Below are 19,788 nucleotides of genomic sequence, written 5' to 3'. Positions count from 1 at the left end.
ACTTCGTTAAGATTTCTGTTCTGCTTTGCAGGGCATGGGGCCATCCATCCCCCCTCCAGTTAAACCCAGAGCTTAGACGCCTTCACATTGTCCTTACTTATATTTTACATACCATAATACTTTTAAACAACAACAAATCTTGTAACAGTATTTAATTGGGGAAAATAATTAGAAAATATAACCTGACTTTGGTCAAATTCAATTAAACTCAAATATATAAACTCAATATAAACCCAAAAATTTGGGTTTATATTGACTTTAATCAGTGAACTTATCTTTTGATGTGGTTATGCATATGCTGATTATTTCACTTATAAAACTGAGAAATAATCTCCCAGTGGAGGAAACATTTTTACAATCAACATATAGGAATTATTATTCCTATATGTTGATGAAAAATGACTTGGAAGCTACTCAAGTGTTCAGATATATCAGAGACGTGCGACAAGGTTCATGGCTGGTGAGGCACTGATTTAATCATAATAATATTTACAAATATAGACCCTGCATGTTGTTGTTTACATAAGGAAATTTCACACATGCAGACAACGCTGGAGGGCAAAAAGACGATTCTTTTACATTCCAGCCGCGCTGCCACCATACAATAACTCAGATAACTCAAACTTGGACATTCAGATACGTTTAATTTCATGCTGTGCTCCACAGCAAAGGGGAAAAAACCGTTAAAGTCTCTGCCTCCCCTGACCGAATGTCCCCTGAAAGATATTCGGACTAGAAACTAAACACATTTAGTGAGATTTTGTGTTTTTTGCAGTGGGGTTGAAATAAGTTTCAAACAACCACTAGATGGAACCAGAGTGATGTTCAGACGCAGATGTTTTTGCTCAGACACAAATAATGGAAAAAGGCAGTTTATTGCAACAGAGAAAATTCAAACTGTAAACAAATGGGAAGAAAATCCTGCTGGACTGGAAACTAGCTGGTCAAAACGTTTGCAGCAGCTTATATCTGTATAAAACCAATGAACACTGGAGATGTTTGTGGTGTTAAAGAATTAAAACCAGGATTTAATGCAGTCAGCGGATTTTCAGCCGGTTTCATTCAGTCATGCTATTTAGAAAATACTGCTGAGTGTATCCTGACATCCACATGTCTTAATATTACCCTTAAAATCACCTTCTTGTGCTGTTTTGGTTACACTTTTCACATGATAATGCAACAAAACAGGCAAACACAGACAAAGCCGCGGCAATAATACTAATATTTAAAAAAAGAGAAGAGGTAAACAGATGTTTTGCATGATTTTTGGATGTGTGGGTTGGTGTGAAATAACAGAATATGAGGGAAAAAACATGGGAATGTAGCAGGTTTTGTTGGACGCAGCATCGCTTAGGGGGCGGTTAAGGTGTTGCTCCGCGGCTCCTAGCTGGGAGAGAGCGCAGGGCTGGGCTCAGTGCTGATGTTCACCAAACACTCGCTGGACTTCAGGCTCGCCAAAGACTTGGAGCTCGGTAAGGAGGCCAGCGAGCCGCACAGCCCCAGCATGGAGGGAGTGTTGTCTTTTCCTGCAGAAAACACCAGAAAATCCCAAGTTTGTGAATAGTTTCTGCTGCCTACGCAAACCAGCGTACAGTGGGATGAAGCCGGCCTTTGTGCAAATGTAAGCATGGGTGGCTGCTACTATGAGGCTTTTATGCAGCGGTCCAAGGCGTGCAAATGCTGCAGGGTTTTATTTTACCATTAATACAGACGTGGAGTTTGTCAAAATTGGTTTCTTTATTCTTCAAATTAATTTGTATCATCAGGAAGTTGGTTCATCACGGATTACTGATGAATTACTAACTTAAAGAAGCTCCTTTATCTTGAGTTTGAGCTCTGCACCACTGACTGTAAAACTTAACGCTTTGTAAATGTTCAGCATCAGCAGTTTTACCCGCTGAGGTCCAGGCAGCATCTCCGTTCTGCCTCCCATCCGTCTTCTGGGAGTCGGAGTTCAGACTGACCTGAGGAGAAAGTTGATCCAGGCTATGGAAACTCCTCCTTGACAAAAAACACACAAAAAAATAAGCTATAATAACGCTGCAAAAACACAAAATCTTACCAAGTACTTTAGTTTCTAGTAAAATATCTGAAATAAGACAAAACTAACTCACATGTAATTTTTCAGCAATATATAGGAGCTTTTTAGAGTCAATAATTTCTTAGAAAATTGTTGAAACAATATCTTGCCGAATAGTAACTTGAGTTAGTTTTGTCTTATTTCAAGTGTACTAAGGTATTTAACTAGAAACTAAACACTAAAGAATTTGTGTTTTTGCTGTGATGTCATAAATAATTTGAATGAATTCATCCAGAAACGGTATTTTGCAGTGCAAAGAGGTTTTACCTGCGGAACAGCTTGACATCACCTTGGTTGTTTGTGATGGTGGACCACTGGTTGACGAGTGGGATGGCGAGATCTTTAGCCAGATGGGAGGAGTCACAAGGCATGAGGGCAGCGCTGGAGGGAGAACAAGGTTTCACTGGGAGAAAATAATATTTTTATTCCATAAGAACCTGGTTATACAGAGTATTTATGAGCTGTATTTATGTTACGTTTATCAGAAATCAGTGAGAGAAGGTTAGGGGATCTGTTCCAAAGTCTGAACACAATTATATAAATGAATGAAATTGTAAGTAAAATGGTTCACAAAATCAAACCACAGTTTTTAAATTATGAATTAGTTTTTAATGGATAATAAAGTGAAGAATCCAGCATGATAGATCTAAGGACGGGATGCCAAAAGTGACAAAAATCTAAAAAAAAAAAATCAGCAGGATAATGTAACCCAAATCCTCTTTTTTCTTTTTTGGCTCAAATGCAACTTTTTCAGTCTGAACGACCCAATTCTGATATTTTCACCTCCAAAAACAAATCAGATCTGTTCCAGTTTTGTATGTGGTGCTAAATCAGCTACATGTTCGATTGTCATGTCGCATTTTTATCCAACTTTAGTTAATCCATACTTAAATAACGGCTGAAAATAATAGTTATGAGATTATGAAAGCGGTCCTGGTTCTGACTAAACATCCAAACGGACTTCTCTATGGAAATTTTAGCTCGGCCTAAAACACATACCTCGATATTAGCTTTTCATAACAGTCGATATTGATAATTATTGATTAATTTTCTGTTTTAATTATCTGAACTTCTGCCAAACTGTGGGAAGGATCTTTCCTGTTTAATTCACAGTTTTCACTCCTTGTTCCTTTTTATTTTTTGAGGCAGAACCTTAAACTGCTGCTGCGCCAGTTACTCAGCAGGTTGTTGCTACGTAACCAAAGAGCGAGTGAGTCAGTTGATTCCACCGACATTTCTTAGCTAACAGTTGAGGTTGATAGGCTAAAGTGTTTCAGCTCCCTTCATCTTGTTATGATCTTGTGACGATTTCGTTGCTGGACAAATTAAAAAATCCATCCATGGAGAAGAAGAACGTTTGTGTGCTTCGTCTGCGAACCGCTTTGGGGAACATGAAAAGCTCACAGAGAGGTCTGACTGCAGTCAGGTTAAGTTAATAGTATGAAATAAACAAATCGGAGCTGAGCATCAAGAACTGTTGTGTGAACAACTGTAGAAGAAATACAGAAAGTAAACAAAAGACAACCCACCAGCACACTACAAAAACACAAAATATTACCATGTATGTTTCTAGTGCAAATATCTTATCTCACCTAAAACAAGACAGAAATAACTTATTAGTAACTTTTGAAGAAGATATAGGAGCATGTTAAAAGTCAAAAGTTTATAATATTGATAAAATAGTACATTATTTAACTTATAACAAGAGAAAATGTTATTTTTCCAAGTTAAAACAAGCTCCTATGTTTTGCTGGAAAGCTACTTGTAAGTTATTTCAAGTGCACTAGAAACTCGACCAAAATTACTTGGTAAGATTTTGTGTTTTTGCAGTTTAAGTCACACTCTGTTATCTGATTGTGATTCCTCACAGTTGAGCCTGCAGCTCCAACACGATGGCCTCCAGCTCCTTCTTCTCCTGCTGGCCCTGCAGCGCCAGCTCCTCCACCTTGGCTCGGAGACGCTTGTTGTCCGTCTCCACGTTCTTCAGCTGCGACTCCCGCAGGCGCACCAGCTCCTCCAGATACCCCTACGCAACGCAGAGCCACAACCACATGAGGGGAAACTGGAGGGAAGGAAGCTTAGCAAAGGAAGGGCTGCAGCTAATTATTATTTCAGTTATCAATTATTCTGATGATTAACTGAATAAAATAAACTGGCAAAGTTTTTTATTTAACCAGGTATACAATATTAAAAATACATAAGTTTCTTTTTTAAGTAAGAAAAAACATTTTCTTGCCTAAAATGGAATAGCAAAGCATTTTTTTGTGTATTTGTAACAAAAGATACATCTACAGCTAAAAAATATTTGTAGCATCAACATAAGAAAAGCTCAGCTCTGTTGATTGTTTTTCCAATAAGTGATTAATAATTGAATAGTAGAAAGTGGTAAATAGGACACGTTTTCTTTTTCTTTTCTTTTTTTTTTAAGAATATCACCCAGGTGAAGCTAAAATTATCCCAGTGGAGCAGTTCTGTATAGAAGAAGATTAGTGCCACTGAAAAAAAGACCTAAAGAATTCCGACTTTAAATTTCGAGATTAAAATGAGAGTTTTGAGAAAAAGTCAATTTTCTCAGAAAAAAAAAAATTGGGAAATAAGTCAGAATTTTGAGGAAAAAGTCTGAATTTTCAGAAAAAATATTTTTTCTGAAAAAAGTCAAATCTGAGATTGAAGTCTCAATTTTTAGATTGAACTGGGAATTCTGAGAAAAAGTTTAAATTTTGAGAAAAAATTTTGGGAATTCAGAGCAAAAAATAAATCTATTTTTTTTTTGTTTATTCATGGCCCTAATCTCTTTCCGTAGATCTGTTTCGAACATTTTTACATGTATTTTAAATTTAAAATGTACATATTTTTTGCCCAGTTTTGACTAAACGAGTGCTGTTCTTTCAACAAATTGCCTTGTTTAAAACAATTTCTAAATTAATCTATCTCTAATCTATTACTAAATTAGTGGTAATCTAATCTATTACTAAATTAGTGGACAGTTGCTTCAATAATTGATTAATTAGATTAATCGTACCTTCTGGGCGTAGACGATCTTAAATCTTTGCTCCATCTTGCGGCACTTGTTGCTCCAGCTTTCCTCGTCGGTCACCAGAGGGATGTAGGGATGCTCAGGGACGCTCTCCTCACTGTTGCTGCTGTCCACGCTGCGCCGGTCCTCCTCATCGCTCAGGTAGTCGTAGCTACATGGCAGGAAAGCAGATAAAAACTTAAAGCACATCCTGGGTGAAGTGAATCAATCAGCTGGCTGAGTCTGACCTCTGAGTGAACTTCAAGTACGGCGTGTAGTCGATCACAGCTGGGCATTTCCCATCCAGAGCTTCTCCTTTCAAGCAAAAACTACACCAAAGTTGCTCTTTTACAACCAGATTGTTAAAAATAAAAACCAGAGTTGGGAAGTTACATTTACTTGAGTAACTATTATGAAGTATTTCTGCTTTTACTGGAGTAACCAAAAATCACCAGACACAGACCTTCGGTTAACGTTTCATAAGTTTTATGTTGAAATAAACTGACTTGGAAAATAATATTTTGCCTGATTTTGTTATTTACAGAAATTATTTTAATTTTGGTCTCTAAAATGTCAAAATTTCCACCGTGTGAAGATTCAATTTTTAAATATTAAATGTTTGATGTTTTAATCAGTTAATCAGTACATGAGTGAAACTATGTGTTTGGGGTTTAGTACTCCACCCACCTCTGCTAAAAACCAGACTTTTAGAGAAACCTCACCTGAAGTCGATGGCGCTCAGTCCAATCAGCATCCCAGTCAGGACGGTGGCTTCCTCCCTCAGCATAATGGCTCCATCGTCATAGAACCTCCTGTTGATTGGACAAAAAAACACTGAGAATTAATTTGGTTTCAACTTCAATACAGACATGATCATATCACGGTTGAAATCAGATATTTAAATCCACTGAATAAAAAGAAATATATACATTTTTGTTCCCTCTGTCTGAAGTGAAACTTTTTCTGACTCAATTCCCAGATTAAGAAACCTAATAAATAAATAATTTATATATATTTCATGTGATTTTACCACTCTATGCGCAGCGTAATAGCTGTTTTGGTGTCCAGAAACCACTTGCTTCATTCTTGTTGGTTGTGCAGGAGGCTCCACTTCTGCTTTTCAAAGATCGACATATAGTTGATCTATGATCATTTCTATAACTGTGCAGTCATCTTCAAGCTATGGTTATAAACACTGAGTTTGGGGTCGTTACCAGTGGATTTAAAGTCACAAGAGGCTAATTATGGAACTGAACTGAACAGAATGACATCTTATTATCCAAGAATGATTTTGTGTAAAAAATGTTTTGGAAAGCCCATAGATCTATGCTTTACCATGTTATCCAATTATCACTGCAAAAACACAAACTCTTACCAAGAATTTCTAGTGCAAATATATTATTCCATTTGAAATAAGACAAAACTAACTTACAAAATGAGCTTGTTTTACGTGAATTATTATAAATATTGATCTAAAAGTTCTTGTTCCATTGGCAGATTATTTCACTAATAACATGGGGAAAATGTCTTGTTTTTCAGGGGAACTACCTCTTTTTTTTAAAATCAATATTGAATAATTATTTACTTAAAAGCGAGCTTGCTGAAAACTTGCTTGTAAGTTAGTTTTTCTACTTTAAGTGTACAAGAAACTAGAGAAAAATATTTTGGTAAGATTTTGTGTTTTTGCAGTGATGAGTAAAATCAGTCAGAAATGTGCATTTTTCAGTTTGTGCAATGAAAATTTAAGTGGACCTGGTTGTTCTGGTGTCCCTCAGAGCCGTGGACACATATTCAGACAGACGCTTCTCCATCAGAGCCACTCTGATCCACGCCCGGCCCTGTGGGACGACAGAAGGAGTCAGCGGGAACAGACGGGCCTCTCTCCGACAGGAACCTTTCCCCCCGTGAACACAGAGTCCTCGCCTTGGCTCGGGACGTGCTGATGTTCTCGATGTTCTCGATGCTGGCGATGCAGTTGTTCTGCACCTTGCTGCACGCCAGCCGGATGTACTCCCAGAAACTGCGCTGTCCATCGGAGCTGAACCAACTCCCTGAGCCTTGAAACACAGCAGGGGATTATTTCTGCTCAGACTGCACGATGTCAACATGACAACACTGGGTTTTTTTTTTTTCTTCATATGTTACCTGCTGTGTTACCTTTGAAGCGGTGGCTGAGGATGTGCTCTAAAATAGCAGCAAAGTTAATAAACTCCTCAGATGAATCATCTATAGGCTCTGCTGTGTACTTTTCTAGAAGAGTTTTCACAGAAAATCTGGAAAACAAAGAGACAAACAGAACCGAGTTAGCAAACTCACAGGGAAAACATCAACACATTTTTCTTGAATTTGTCTAAAATTAAGGCCCTTAATGTCTTAAATTAAAATCTGACTTTAACCTCAGAATTTAGATTTTTTTTCCTCAGAATTTTAATTTGTATCTCAGAATTATAAGTTGTTTTTCAAATTACAGAATTCTGAAATTTTGGGGGGAATTCTGATGTTAATCACTTTTTTGAGAATTCAAATGTTATTTTCAGAATTCTAATAATTGCCAGAATGAACTTTTTTCAGAATTCTGACTTTCCTGAGAATTCTGAAAAAACTTTCAAATTTCAAAGAATTCTTATTTTAATCTTAGAATTCTAACTTTTTTTCCCCAGCATTCTGAATTTTTTTTTACTTAAATTTGTCTAAAATTGAGATCCTTAATGTTTTACATTAAAATCTGATTTTAATCTCAGACTTTTTTAAAATTCTTTTTTATTTTTATTTCAGCGACCCTAATCTTCCGTATAAATGTGACAATCACAGGTCTACAATTTTGTTACGGCACCAATATTAAATGGGTTTAATGTTGTTGTTTTTTTCCTCTTGGCTCTTTGTCTGACTCGATGCGGTCAAGGCTACCGTTAACTAGCTGCTACTATAACACTGCTAGTTTAGCCATCTGTCTTTGTTAAAGCTGAAGTATGGAACTTTTATAAATAATGTTTTTTTATGTATTTGTTAAAACTCACCATGAATGTTATGAGACAGATAATCATCCTCCCAGTACGACCATCTGAAGAATCCACTGCTCCCAGTCAAAAACAACCAACCAGAGTCAGGAGGAGGGTTTTAACTTTGTCACTCAACCTATGCACTCGCTGCTACATGTGCTAATGGCGGAGAGATTACTTACTGTTACAGGAAAGCCGTTAATCCGGCATCATCGGTGGCTATGCTAACTAGCCTTAGCATTTCTAGCAGGTTAGCTGTCTGCATGAAGCTTAGCATAAAGGAAGTGGGAGGGAATGGCATGATTGGCAGCGCTAAGACCCGCCTCCTGGTTACTAGTTGTTTCTAGTTAGTAGAAGAGGTTTTGAGAAACGTGTAAAAAACGTTTTACAAACGTTATATACCCCAATTTTAAGGGTTCTGTGCTGCACGCCCCGTGCAGCTGAGCACTATACTGTACTGAAGCAGACAAATGTAGTACTGTATCTAAACAGCAGCAGGGAGGAGGGCTTTTCTTTCTTTTTTGGGAACCACGCCATCTTCTCATACTGAGGTCACCCCAATTGTCCTGTGTGCTTGCACAAAGCGCCCCCTTCAATGCTCTGGCTTTGTTATCATGAAACCAACACAATTATCCCCCTGTCTGCTCGGTTCTACCGCGCTTCCAGGTCCCTTTGGGTCTTGTCTCTCTGAGGGACCGGCCAGCATCAAAGCATGATCAAATAATTCCCTCCCCCTCATCTAGACACGGTGGTGTGATCTATTTAGGGCAGCTGCAGCGGCTTCGGTGTGGCTTTTTGACTTGACATGCTTGCCCTTCTGCGCCGCAGAGGGTCTGCTATGCGGCGTGCGCGATAGCTGGCATCCAGGCTGCCTCCGCTTCAATGGGCAACACGAGCATTACAGAGGGCAAGACTGCCCTGGCAGTGGGGAATACCTCCATAGCCAGGGGAAAGACTACTGTGTCCTTAGGCAAGTCCTCCATCTTTAGGGGAGTGACCACCACCTCCATGGGAGATTCCACCATCCAAAGGCAAAAGACGACCGTGGCTCTGGGACGGGCCAGCTTCAGCCGGGGAACCACCACCACCTCCTTCCGCAAGGCGCTGACGGCCAAGCGCAGGAACACTTAGATGGAGAGGGACCCCGAGGCCAGGGCGAAGACACCCAGAGCGGCCAAGCAGTCCAAAAAAGACTCTAACAACGAGTGGAAAACTACATTCTCGTCAAGCAAGACCTCCTTCACCAAAGGCAGGGTTTCGTTCCTGAGGACAAGGTTGTTCATCTCCTGGGGGAAATCCTCGTTTTCCTGGAGCAAAACCGTAGTAACTTTGGGCAGCAACAGCATAACGGTGGCTAAAACCTCGGTGACACGTGGGGAGACCACCAGCTCTCTCATGACTCTGACCTTTACCTACGGGACCAAATCTGTGTCTGTTGTCAAGACCACCCTCATCAGGGGCAAGGAAAGGCACAGCAACATCTACTGGGATTTTCACACGTGAATCCAGCACACAAATAAAAGCTCGTGGATGTGTGTGTGTGGTCAGTGTTAGAAGGTCAGTAGTCACAACCAGCTGCTGTGTTTGGGATTTTAACTCGTCTTTAATTCAGAAAAAAAAGGGTGCAGAGGATGTTATGCAAATGCGACAGTGATGCGATGAGGCTTTATGGTGTGTCGAGCTCAGCAGGGAGGGGAAGCTTGAACAGATGTGATGTACATGTGGCGACACCAGAACAATTCGCCCGTTCTGTGCAGCCGGGACCAGTAGGAGTCCAGTGGGTCTTTGATGCATTCCCGTGGTTCGGCTGCAAGCTGTATTCACAACAAAACTGTAAAAGTGTATTAATGTCATAGTGCATATAAAGATAATACCTCTACACTCTGCTTCACCTGTTTGTTCCTGATTGTTTTGTGTGTAGTTATTAAAAAACTGGATAGTTTTTCATTATAGCTTATTTTGTTGTGATTTTCTGTTTGTCTAATTCAGTTAGTTTTAAGAGTTGGCAATAGTTAAATATTGCTTAGTTTCAGTTTAGTTTTTACCAGTCATAGAAACAGTTTTAGCTTTTTTATACTTTGGTTCATGTTTTGGTGGCAAATTAAAAAAACACAATTTTCCAACATTTATTCAATTATTGCTGGATACCTAAACGGCTTGTGTGGAGAGAAAATAAATACATTTCACATCAGTTTCTACGATATAGGTTCAAAAACAAAAGTATTTTAATTCTTAATTTCAGCAGTTTTAGTTGGTTTTATGATATAGTTGAAGTGAGTGTAGTTTAATTGTAGTTTAATTACCATTTTTATTTATTTCAGTTAACAAAAATGTTTTCTCAATTTCAACGGCGTATTAGGGCCACATAAATTTCCGCCCCAAAACTGGAATTTTTAGATTAACCTCTGAAATTTTCTATTAAAAAAATCTAAACAATTTTGGACTTTGAAAAGTCGACAATTTTCTACAATAAATAAGTTAGAAATTTTGAAAAAAATTTTTTTGTGTGATTTTCTGAATTTGAAGGTCAGAAATTTCCAAGTCTTTTCCAAAAAATGTCAGTTTTTCCAGGAAAGCTTTTGAATTTTTATTTCCTATCCATAATGGCTGAAGACGTTGTTTTATTATTTCAAATCTTCCTGTTGGAAAAGCTAGGAGTCAAGGAAACTTGACTTTTCAAATTGTTTTCAGAAATGTTCTGAAATTTTTCTAGAAAATCTTCAGCTTTACAACTAAAATTCTGAGTTCAATCTCGAAATTTGAGATTTGTTTGAGCAAATCTTCAACTCTTCAAATTTATAAATTTACTTGTTTTTCCTAGAAAATTCTCAAACTTTTTGAGATTTTTCAAGCAAATTTTCAACTTTTTAGACTAGGAAATGTTATTGTTTTTTTTATACAAAATTTCTGAAATTTATCTCAAAACGGGTTTTTTTCACGACTTTTCAAACCGAAACATTTCCTTGTTTTTTTTCTAGAAAACCTCTGAGGTTTTTTAAATAGAGATTTGCTCCCTTTTTTCCATTTACCCCTTTAATGACAGTTTTTCTTCATTTCAATTGACTAAAATGATTTCTGAATCTCGGTTTTGGCCACTTTGATTGCTTTAGTTGACCATAACAACAAGCGAGGCCATTAAAGCCTCAGATCCAGATCTAAGGGGAAAGATAAACACATCCAGTCTTCATCCTGCAACAAAAACAGCAGCTGATTTTACATATGGCGCTTACAGCTGTGCACAGAGGGACGTCTTACAATCAGACGCTGTAGGGGAACAATGGCGGAGAAGAAAGTGATGTCACTGCGGACTGTCCTGTTTTTCAACAATGTCTCCTTCAACCCTCCGGTGTCGTCGTGTCCGAGGGACAATCGCCCCACTGTCCGAGTCTCACCCCGATAGGCTGCGTCCTCCTACGGCTGCCTCTGTCCATTCACGGGACGCATGGGTGGTATGCGGCCTTCCAAAGCCCACGTCGACCAGCTCAACGGAGGCTTTATGCCACATGGGGGTCGCGCCGTCCATGCTTAGCATTCTGGTCATGTTACGACCAACTCCAACTCGAGCTGCATGATTGTGCCATGCTTGGCGTGGAGTGAGTCCCGAACCCCAACGTCGAGTCCGGGTCAGGAAGACAATGGGGAACACCAGTTTCACGGAGGGGAAGACGGCCTTGACGCTGGGCAACACCACCATCAAGAGGGGGAAGACCAAGCTGGCCATGGGGAGCTCCTCCATCTCTCGGGGAAGGAGCACGACGTCTCTGGGTTCGTCCACCATCACCAGTGGGAAGACCAAGATCTCACTGGGCAGCGCCTCGTTCAGCAGGGGAACCACCACCACGTCTTTTCGGAAAGCCTTCTTCCCAAAACGCAAGACGAAGACGATCTAGAGAACGCGGAGCAGAGGGCGGGGAGACGGGAAGACAAACAGCACCAAGGCAGGGAACATTTGGATACGACGACGCTGTCCATGAAAACCGGATTAGATTTGGTTTGGGGCTTTTGACTTTGTTCTGGAACTATCAAGAAATCAGGTCAGTTGCGTTTAAATCATGTAAGGAGTTCGACTTCTTTCATTTTCCATTTGGTAGAAATGTCTGTAATTGGCAGAGTTGGGTTACATTCACCCTTTGTTGAAAAATGTACTTTTAGGAGCATCTTTACTGCACTGTACTTTGACTAACTTTATTCTTAAGTATCTTGAGTTTCTGGATTTTTTTACCCACTGAATGAAAAACAAACATGTTTAAACCAGAAATTCTCCAGACACACAGACCTGCAGTTTCTGTTAAAGTTTATGAAGTTTTTTATTCAAACAAACTAATCTGGAAAAATGTATTTAGCCTGATTTTGTTATTTTTGTTACTTATATAAACTATTGTCATTTTTGTCCTTAAACTACCAAAATTTCCATGGAACTTCATATTTTGGTCCATCTGATGATGTAATCTATAAATATTAAATGATTGATAATTTGATCAGACGCTCAAACTTTTTACCAAATCTGTTTTTATTCCTAAATGAGTAATTTCTTGAACGGCTACCTTTTACTTTTATTTGAGTAAACTATGTTGAAGTAGTGCTACTTTTACTTCAGTACTGTTTTCTGGTTACTCTACCTGCCTCTGGTTATTGGCATCTAGTTCTTTTCTGCTCGTTACATGAGGAAAAATTGGGTTACTGTCTTTCAAAACGTTTGCTAATATTTAGCCAAGTTCAGTAAATGTATAAAAACCTGATTCTGGTGCATCAAAATGGATAAACCTGGCTCTACTTATTATAAAACCTTGGTTTTCGTCAGCTTTTTTTTGCCAACAGATGATTTCGGAAAAAGAAAATCACTGTTTTTGTAAAAAAGTTAAATTATGTTGCTCATAACTGAAAATAAAGTTCCCAAAAAAAAAAAAAAAAAAAAAAAAAAAAAACACAGCAAAATGGCCACAAATGGCCCGCGGGCCTCACTTTGGACACCTCTGTGTAGTGGAAAGTCTCCTCTGCTTTTTACATGAGTATTTCTGCAAAACCGATCCATATGTGTGAGTCGTCTAAAAAAAGCGTTTACACTTCTAAAAAATAATCCTCTTCACTGCAAAAACACTAAATCTCACCAAATATTTTTGGTTTAGTTCATAGAACAAATATCTTGAAATAAGGCAAAACTAACTTGTAAGTAACTTCTGTGCAAAATATACAAGTTTGATTTAATTAAGTAAATAATTCCTTCACATTGACTTTAAAAAGTGCTAGATCCACCACAAGAGGTTTTTTGATAATAAAATATCTTTCCATGTTAAGTGAAATAATTTAGAAACAAAACAAAAATATTTTTAAGGTTTTGTGTTTTTGCAGAGCATCAGACCAAAACAACCTATCTTGTCAAAGTTTATAACCTCATATACTCTCTCTGTACGTGTATTTTTATTAATTAGAAAACTGCAGAACAGCGCTTCCGGACCTGATAATTTTGTGATTTTGCACTAACTCACTTTGACGTGAAGGACGCCTTAAAAATGCAAAGGGTTTGAGAGGAGCAGCAACATGCTCTTGGTACGATTTGACACTGAAAAACAACCGCGCTGCTTTCTGACAGCCGTCTTTGTGCCGCCTCTCGCTCCGCCCTGGACCTCTTCCAGGCCCCACTCAGCACCCACTGAAAGCCGCTCTTGTTCTCCCTTTCTCACCTTTCCACTGTACTTACAGGAATTAGTTTGAGCCACAAAGACGCCAAAAACTGCATCAGTTCATCTTGTAAAAACACCAAGTACTTTGCTCTGGTTTCCAGTGCAAACATTTGAAATAAGACAAAACTAACTCACAGTAACTTTTCTGAAAATTGCACTTTTACTACGCCGTACTTTGAGTAATTTTATAGTGAAGTATTTCTACTCTTACTTCAGTGAAATCAAACATATTTTAACCAAAAAATTATCAAACACAGACACACACCTGCAGTTTTTGTTAATTTTTCTACAGTTTTCTATTGAAACAAACTAATTTGGAAAAAATTATTTTGCCTGATTGTTATTTTTTTGTCATTTATGTGAATTACAGTCATTTTCATCCTTAAAAACTAAAATTTACTCTTAACTTTAAATTTTAGTTCATCTGATTATGTACATATTTTAAATATTAAATTATAATTTGATCAGTTACTCAACACCTTCTCTGCTTATAAGTAACTTTGTAGCAAGATATAAAGTCCTGTTTTAGTCAATAACTTCTTAATATTGATGGAAAATTACTGGCAGATATTTTTCCATGTGGACATTGAACTTTTTCATGAATATTAAGGACCTATTGACTGAAATCAAGCTGATGTAACTTTATGTTGAAAGGGAAACAGTGGAAAAGGAAAACCAAACATTTTGCTTTGCAAATAAAAGCTCAGAAAATGTGAAGTGTGATGTGATCCACTCCTAAATCAAATCCAGACAGAATTCACCTCAATTCCCCCCTTAAAATCAGTTAAAGTTTCACCTATAGCTCGTAATTTTCCATGAATATTAAACCAAGATCCTGAATCCTGTTTTGTTTTAAGTGCACTAAAACATTTGCAGTAGAAACAAGACAAAAGTACTCGGTAAGGTTTTGTGTTTTTGCAGTGTAACCTTTTGCTCTGCTTCGCCGCTGACCTGTTTTTCTTTTCCTCACGTCTTTCTCCTTCTCTCCTCTCTTGTTTTCTTTCTCTCCCTTCAGTCCTGGCCTAAGCAGCAGGATCAGATGACACTGCAGGCGAACTCATTGCAAAGGAAACTCCCTTTTCCTGCACTGCTGGACCGGCACAAAAAGTCAAATTTTGCCCTCTTGTAGCCAAAAATACCCCCCCAAAAAACCCCTCAAAGCAGGTTCTGTTTTTCTTGATTTCCCTCTGAAGAAGAGCCAAAGCAAAGTGTTTCATGGTCGGTGGAGGTGCAGACGGATCGGGGCGTCAGACGGGCAGTGACGGCGTTTTGATTGGGAAATGAAAATAAATCAGGGATGCAAATGTGAGAGCAAGCTGATCAGTTCATGATTGATCCCCAAACCTACTGAACCTCTGCTGTAATCGCTAACGAATCAAGAAGAATGCAAAAGAAAAGTCGCAAAGAAAAATTTAAATACTTGTCGGAACGTTTTAAAAAATGCACAAAACGATGCAGAAATGTGGATTTTTTTCTTCTTTTTTTTTTTTTGCAGCAGCAGCTGCGTCGTTCCCCTCAGCTTCCTTCCCTTCTTTCTTTCTCACTTTATCTCATTTATTCCTTCCCAGGTTCTCCGTGTCCACAGCAACAGCAGCACTCGTCCTGCAGTCCTCCCACCAACACGGACGTCTTAGCCAGACCACAGAGCAACAAATCATTTCGTTTTTTCCGTTTATTCCTGCTGCTTGAACAGCATTCGGTGAAATTCAGATTTTCACTCTCTGCAGGAAGCCGAGTTAAAGTAGGAAACCTGTTGCTACTGGCAACTGGACACCATGTTTACCCTCCAGTTTTGAAAACTCTCCATTTTAAAAAGATTCTCACCATTATTCGTAGTTTCCATCTTGTTTGTTTCACCCGCCTCGTACGGAAACTGTTCCCTGACATGATGCAAACGTTTGCTCAAATCTCCAGCGCCCCGTTCTCTACATGCAGGTGTCCTCCTCTGTAAATGTGTCTCTAATTAAAGCAGACTCGGCTTTACGAAACACTGAGCTGAGATCAGTTCTGCGGGACAAGAAACCCTAAAAAAAAAGAACTTTTTCTTCCCAAAGCAGAACTGAAACCATGCTTTTGTTCCCACTCCCAACAAAACATATTAAGAATGGAAAGGGTTAATCTGTGTCTTTGCTGACTGTACGTTAAAATAGACTTTTTACATTTATACACACATATGAGGAAGTAAGAAAAGCTTGGCACGCTGCACTAATGAGAAGCACTAACATCATTTAGCTCATGCACTGCAAAAAGAAAAAATCTTACCAAGTATTTGTTGTCTAGTTTCTAGTGAAAATATCTTACTACTAAACCTTATAGCAAGAAATAGGAGCTTTTGTAAAAGTAAATAGTTATTCCACTTTTAAAATGTCTTCTTATAAGTGAAATATTCTTTTATATACATAAAAGAATTTTTCTTGCTGAAAAAGTTTGTTTTATTTCAAGTGTACCAAGACATTTGTGCTAGAAACTAAACCAAAATTCTTGGTAATATTTAGTGTTTTTGCAGCCAGGTATCTGTGCCTGGATACTTGATAAGAAGAACGTCACGCCCGGCCAAAACAAAAGGTCGGCTGCAGATTCATCTTCCACATCATGTAACGTCTAACATCAGCTCAGAGCGGAACGAAAAGAAAAAGTGACGAAGGAGAAGATCGGACAGACCCACTTGGAGGAAAACATCTCCTTTAAAAGAAGTTAATCGCCAAAAGAGATGAGGAAAATGCAGAATTTGGAGTGAGCAATACTGACAGGAAGCATTTTGAGTATTATTTCTGTCTCGTCTTGTTTGTCTTTAATGCTTACACGATTAAAAGCGTCTGAGCACAGTCGGAGCAAACCGAAAACAAGCGTGTTTGTGGTTCTTCACTAATGTTCGTGCTGAAAGTCCGATGTGAAACAGTTTTGTTTTCTTTGCAGCCATGCTGTGCTTTGTGTTGTGTGCTGTGGCTCCATGTATCTCACTTTAATGCAAAAAATGACCTTAAAAAACAATAAAAATGGCTTGAATGTGTGTCTACCTGAGAGTATTTTTTTCTTTTATGATGTAGAAGATGGGAGTTAAAAATGTGCTGCTTTTCTTTCACATCTAAAAATAATTTAGTAGTGAAGTAATTACACTTAAAGGTGCAAATATCTTAGTACACTTTAAATGAGTAAATCAATAAATCAATAGTAAGAAATTAATACCAGCTTCTATGTTCTCCAGAAAAGTTATTTCTAAGTTCATTTTGTCTTATTTCAAATGTGCTAAAATGTTTGCACTAAAAGCTAAACCAAAAATAATTGGTAAGATTTTGTTTTTGCAGAGTCTGTGCTACTTCTTGTAGGTCTGTCACAAAAAAATCCAAAATCAAATTAAACATATGAAATTAATCATCGTGTAGCTAAAGGAGTTGCACAACGGCTTACAAGAGCCAACAGAAAGAAGCAGTAAATTTATCAAAAACCGAACAAATTTTTAGATTAATCTCAGAAAACTTGCAGAAAAAGCAAGGAAATTTCTGAACTTCGACCGCCAAAAATTTACTAAAAAGAAAATATCAGAAATTTTAAGATCAATCTAAAAAAATAAAATAAAATCTAGAAAAAAAACATGGAAAATTTCTTAAATTGGGAATTTGCTGGAAATTTTTTTTTTAAATTTGATTTCAGAAATTTTTTGGAAATGTTTTTTATTATTATTATTTTGATTTTAAAAAATTTTCCGGAGAACAATGTGAAAATTTCTCATTCGAAAAGTCAAAAATTTACTAGACAGAAATAAAAATTTCTAAGATTTCAGAAATTTGCAAGAAAATTTTTTCAAAGAAAGAGTCTGAATATTTTAAGAGTCATCAGATTATCTGAGTTTTTCTCTCAAAAAAATAAATAAATCAGATTTTGTTTTTCCTGGCAATTTTTTTTACTCTTAAGACTCAGAAATCTCCAAATTTCTCTAGAAAATTTCTAAGATTAATCTCAAATTGTAATTATAAATTTGTTTTTTTAAATAGAAATTTTCTGGGATTGATCTCAAAGTTTCAAAAATTTTCCTGAATTATTTAAACTTTTGGAGCTCAGAAATGTCCTGGTTTTTGTTATAATTTTATTTTTTAATCTGATATAACTCTAAACATTTCTGAGTTGTTTTTTTTTTTTGTGAAAACCTTACTCCTTTGTTAGTGAGTTGTGCAATCAGAGTGGTCCTGGATGAACCTTTTCCAGGCCTGTCTGGGGGTCACTGTGGAGGTCAGTGGCCCCCAGGGGCCTTGCAGCCCCTCTGATGAGGGGAGGAGTCCTTGCAGAGCTCCCCGTGCCCTTGTCCTGCTCAGCTGTCAGTGATGGGCTTTTAATGACATCACTGGTCATTTTAGACAGGTGGACAACTAAAAATAGATTTGACTACGTCAGAAACACCGAATATAAAATATAAATCCATAAAAGTGAAGTCTTGACATATGAAGGGTTCACAGTATTTTACATTCTCCTCATTTTGAAGGTGAAACTGCACTTGCCTCCTCTTAAACCACCTCCTGTTCTGAAGGTTATAAATATTTACTGTTTTTTAAACTATGTCTAGTTGTTATGAAGCGGCCGTCACACAGCAGGAGGCCGATAAATAAACCCGGAGCAGGTCGTGATGTCTACCTGCAGACCGTGATGAGGTTCTTCCGCTCCACCGCGATGCTCCGCGCAGACGCCTTCTTCGATGTCAGACCCAGAGCCATTGCTGTCTGGACGCAGCCGGACTCCATCCAGCGGCGGACCCGACCCGAGGCCTTCTTCGGGGTCCGCACCCAGGAGGCCGGGACCTCTCCCTTCGCCGGGCCCAAGTCCTTAAAGTACCTGGAGTCCTCAGCGGGGGGAGCCGCGGATGCTTCTGCTGCTGCGGCTCTACGGAGGAGAACTAACGGAAAGCTAGAGCGGGTGACGGAACTGTCTTCCGGTTATTTCCTTCAAAATAAAACGCACTTCCGCATTGCGATACTTGCTTTGTCAGATTCAGAAACTCACCAAACGTGGTGGACGCGTTGAGTCTGCGTGAAAATTAAGTATTTTAAAGTCGTCGCAAAAATCTCACAATAAACAGCTCTTGAGCTGTACTCTGAGCAGGCCATTTAATTTTTTTTTTTACTATTTTTTACTTGAGTAATTTTATTGTGAAGTACTTTATTTTAATAAAATTTCTACTAAATGAAAAAAAATATATTTTTACCCAAAATTCAGAAGACACGAACAGTTTTGAAATTTTTATATGAAAAGGAACTGATTTGAAAGGTGTTTTCCTTTTTACTTTTATAAAATAATGCAATTGTCGTCTTTAAAATACCAAAAAATTTCAACTTAATTTTATATTTTGGCTGTCTGATGATTTTTAGATTTTAAATAACTGATAATTTCATCAGTTACTCAGTGCTTGAGTCTCCTTTTGACCAAATACAGTTTTCCTCTTATTTGAGTAATGTTTTTACAGCTACTTTTTCGTTTTACTTTTAATTGAGTAAAAATATGTTAAACTAGTGCTTTTACTTGAGGTAAATTTTGAAGTACTTCACCCTCCTTTGTTCATGTCACACATAAACACAGATTTAAAAACCAAGCATAAATGTAACTTTTACAGAAAAACTCTAAACAATGGCCATTTTGATGTACTTTGGAGCGATAAGGGTGTACAACATGTATACCGAATGTCAGTAGAAGCAGCAATTTCCTGCAGGTTTGTAAATAAAAATATAAATAAAATAGTTACTTTTTATTAAGTGAAAAAGCTAAAACTGTGCCCAATTACTGTGCTCAATAATAATTTATGTTAGCACAAAAACTAAACCTATAAAGTTGATTTCTTTCCGACTATGCGCGTTAAATTATAAAGTCAAGCAGCAATTTTAAAACAGTTTTTTGTGAGATATAATATGAAATGTCTAATATTTTATTTATTTTTGAATAATAACGTTTTTTCATCTTTCTAATAAAAAGATTTGGCTAAACTCTTCCTCTTGGCCAGGAAGAGGAGACAAACAAGTCATGTGCTCT

The 19,788-nt window shown here is 37.8% G+C and overlaps 1 protein-coding gene and 1 long non-coding RNA gene across 4 annotated transcripts; one reads left to right on the top strand and one right to left on the bottom strand.

Annotated features, from left to right (window-relative positions):
• Positions 1-856: 856 nt before the first annotated feature.
• Positions 857-18,677, bottom strand: rundc3aa (RUN domain containing 3Aa). 3 transcript variants are annotated; one of them, XM_055052138.1, is made up of 11 exons: positions 18,403-18,677; positions 7,242-7,369; positions 7,020-7,153; positions 6,849-6,934; positions 5,819-5,908; positions 5,345-5,425; positions 5,103-5,268; positions 3,949-4,106; positions 2,348-2,461; positions 1,895-1,998; positions 857-1,526 (listed from the first exon to the last, which is right to left on the bottom strand). In XM_055052138.1, exons 1-11 carry the CDS (start codon positions 18,507-18,509, stop codon positions 1,384-1,386), a joined length of 1,311 nt encoding a protein of 436 aa, XP_054908113.1. In that variant the 5' UTR covers positions 18,510-18,677; the 3' UTR covers positions 857-1,383. The 3 variants fall into 3 exon arrangements, with proteins under 3 accessions (XP_054908113.1, XP_054908114.1, XP_054908112.1); XM_055052139.1 differs by having other exon boundaries at positions 1,895-2,001; positions 7,254-7,369; positions 18,403-18,676; XM_055052137.1 differs by having other exon boundaries at positions 1,895-2,001; positions 18,403-18,675.
• LOC129373969 (uncharacterized) lies at positions 11,981-16,792 on the top strand. Its single transcript, XR_008607436.1, has 2 exons — positions 11,981-12,129; positions 14,792-16,792. It is a non-coding gene; the product is annotated as an uncharacterized LOC129373969 (long non-coding RNA).
• Positions 18,678-19,788: the final 1,111 nt, after the last annotated feature.

Source organism: Poeciliopsis prolifica, unplaced genomic scaffold (assembly GCF_027474105.1).
Source record: "Poeciliopsis prolifica strain line A6 unplaced genomic scaffold, Auburn_PproV2 SCAFFOLD034, whole genome shotgun sequence".
Taxonomy (NCBI): domain Eukaryota; kingdom Metazoa; phylum Chordata; class Actinopteri; order Cyprinodontiformes; family Poeciliidae; genus Poeciliopsis; species Poeciliopsis prolifica.
This window is presented reverse-complemented; position numbering and strand designations above follow the sequence as displayed.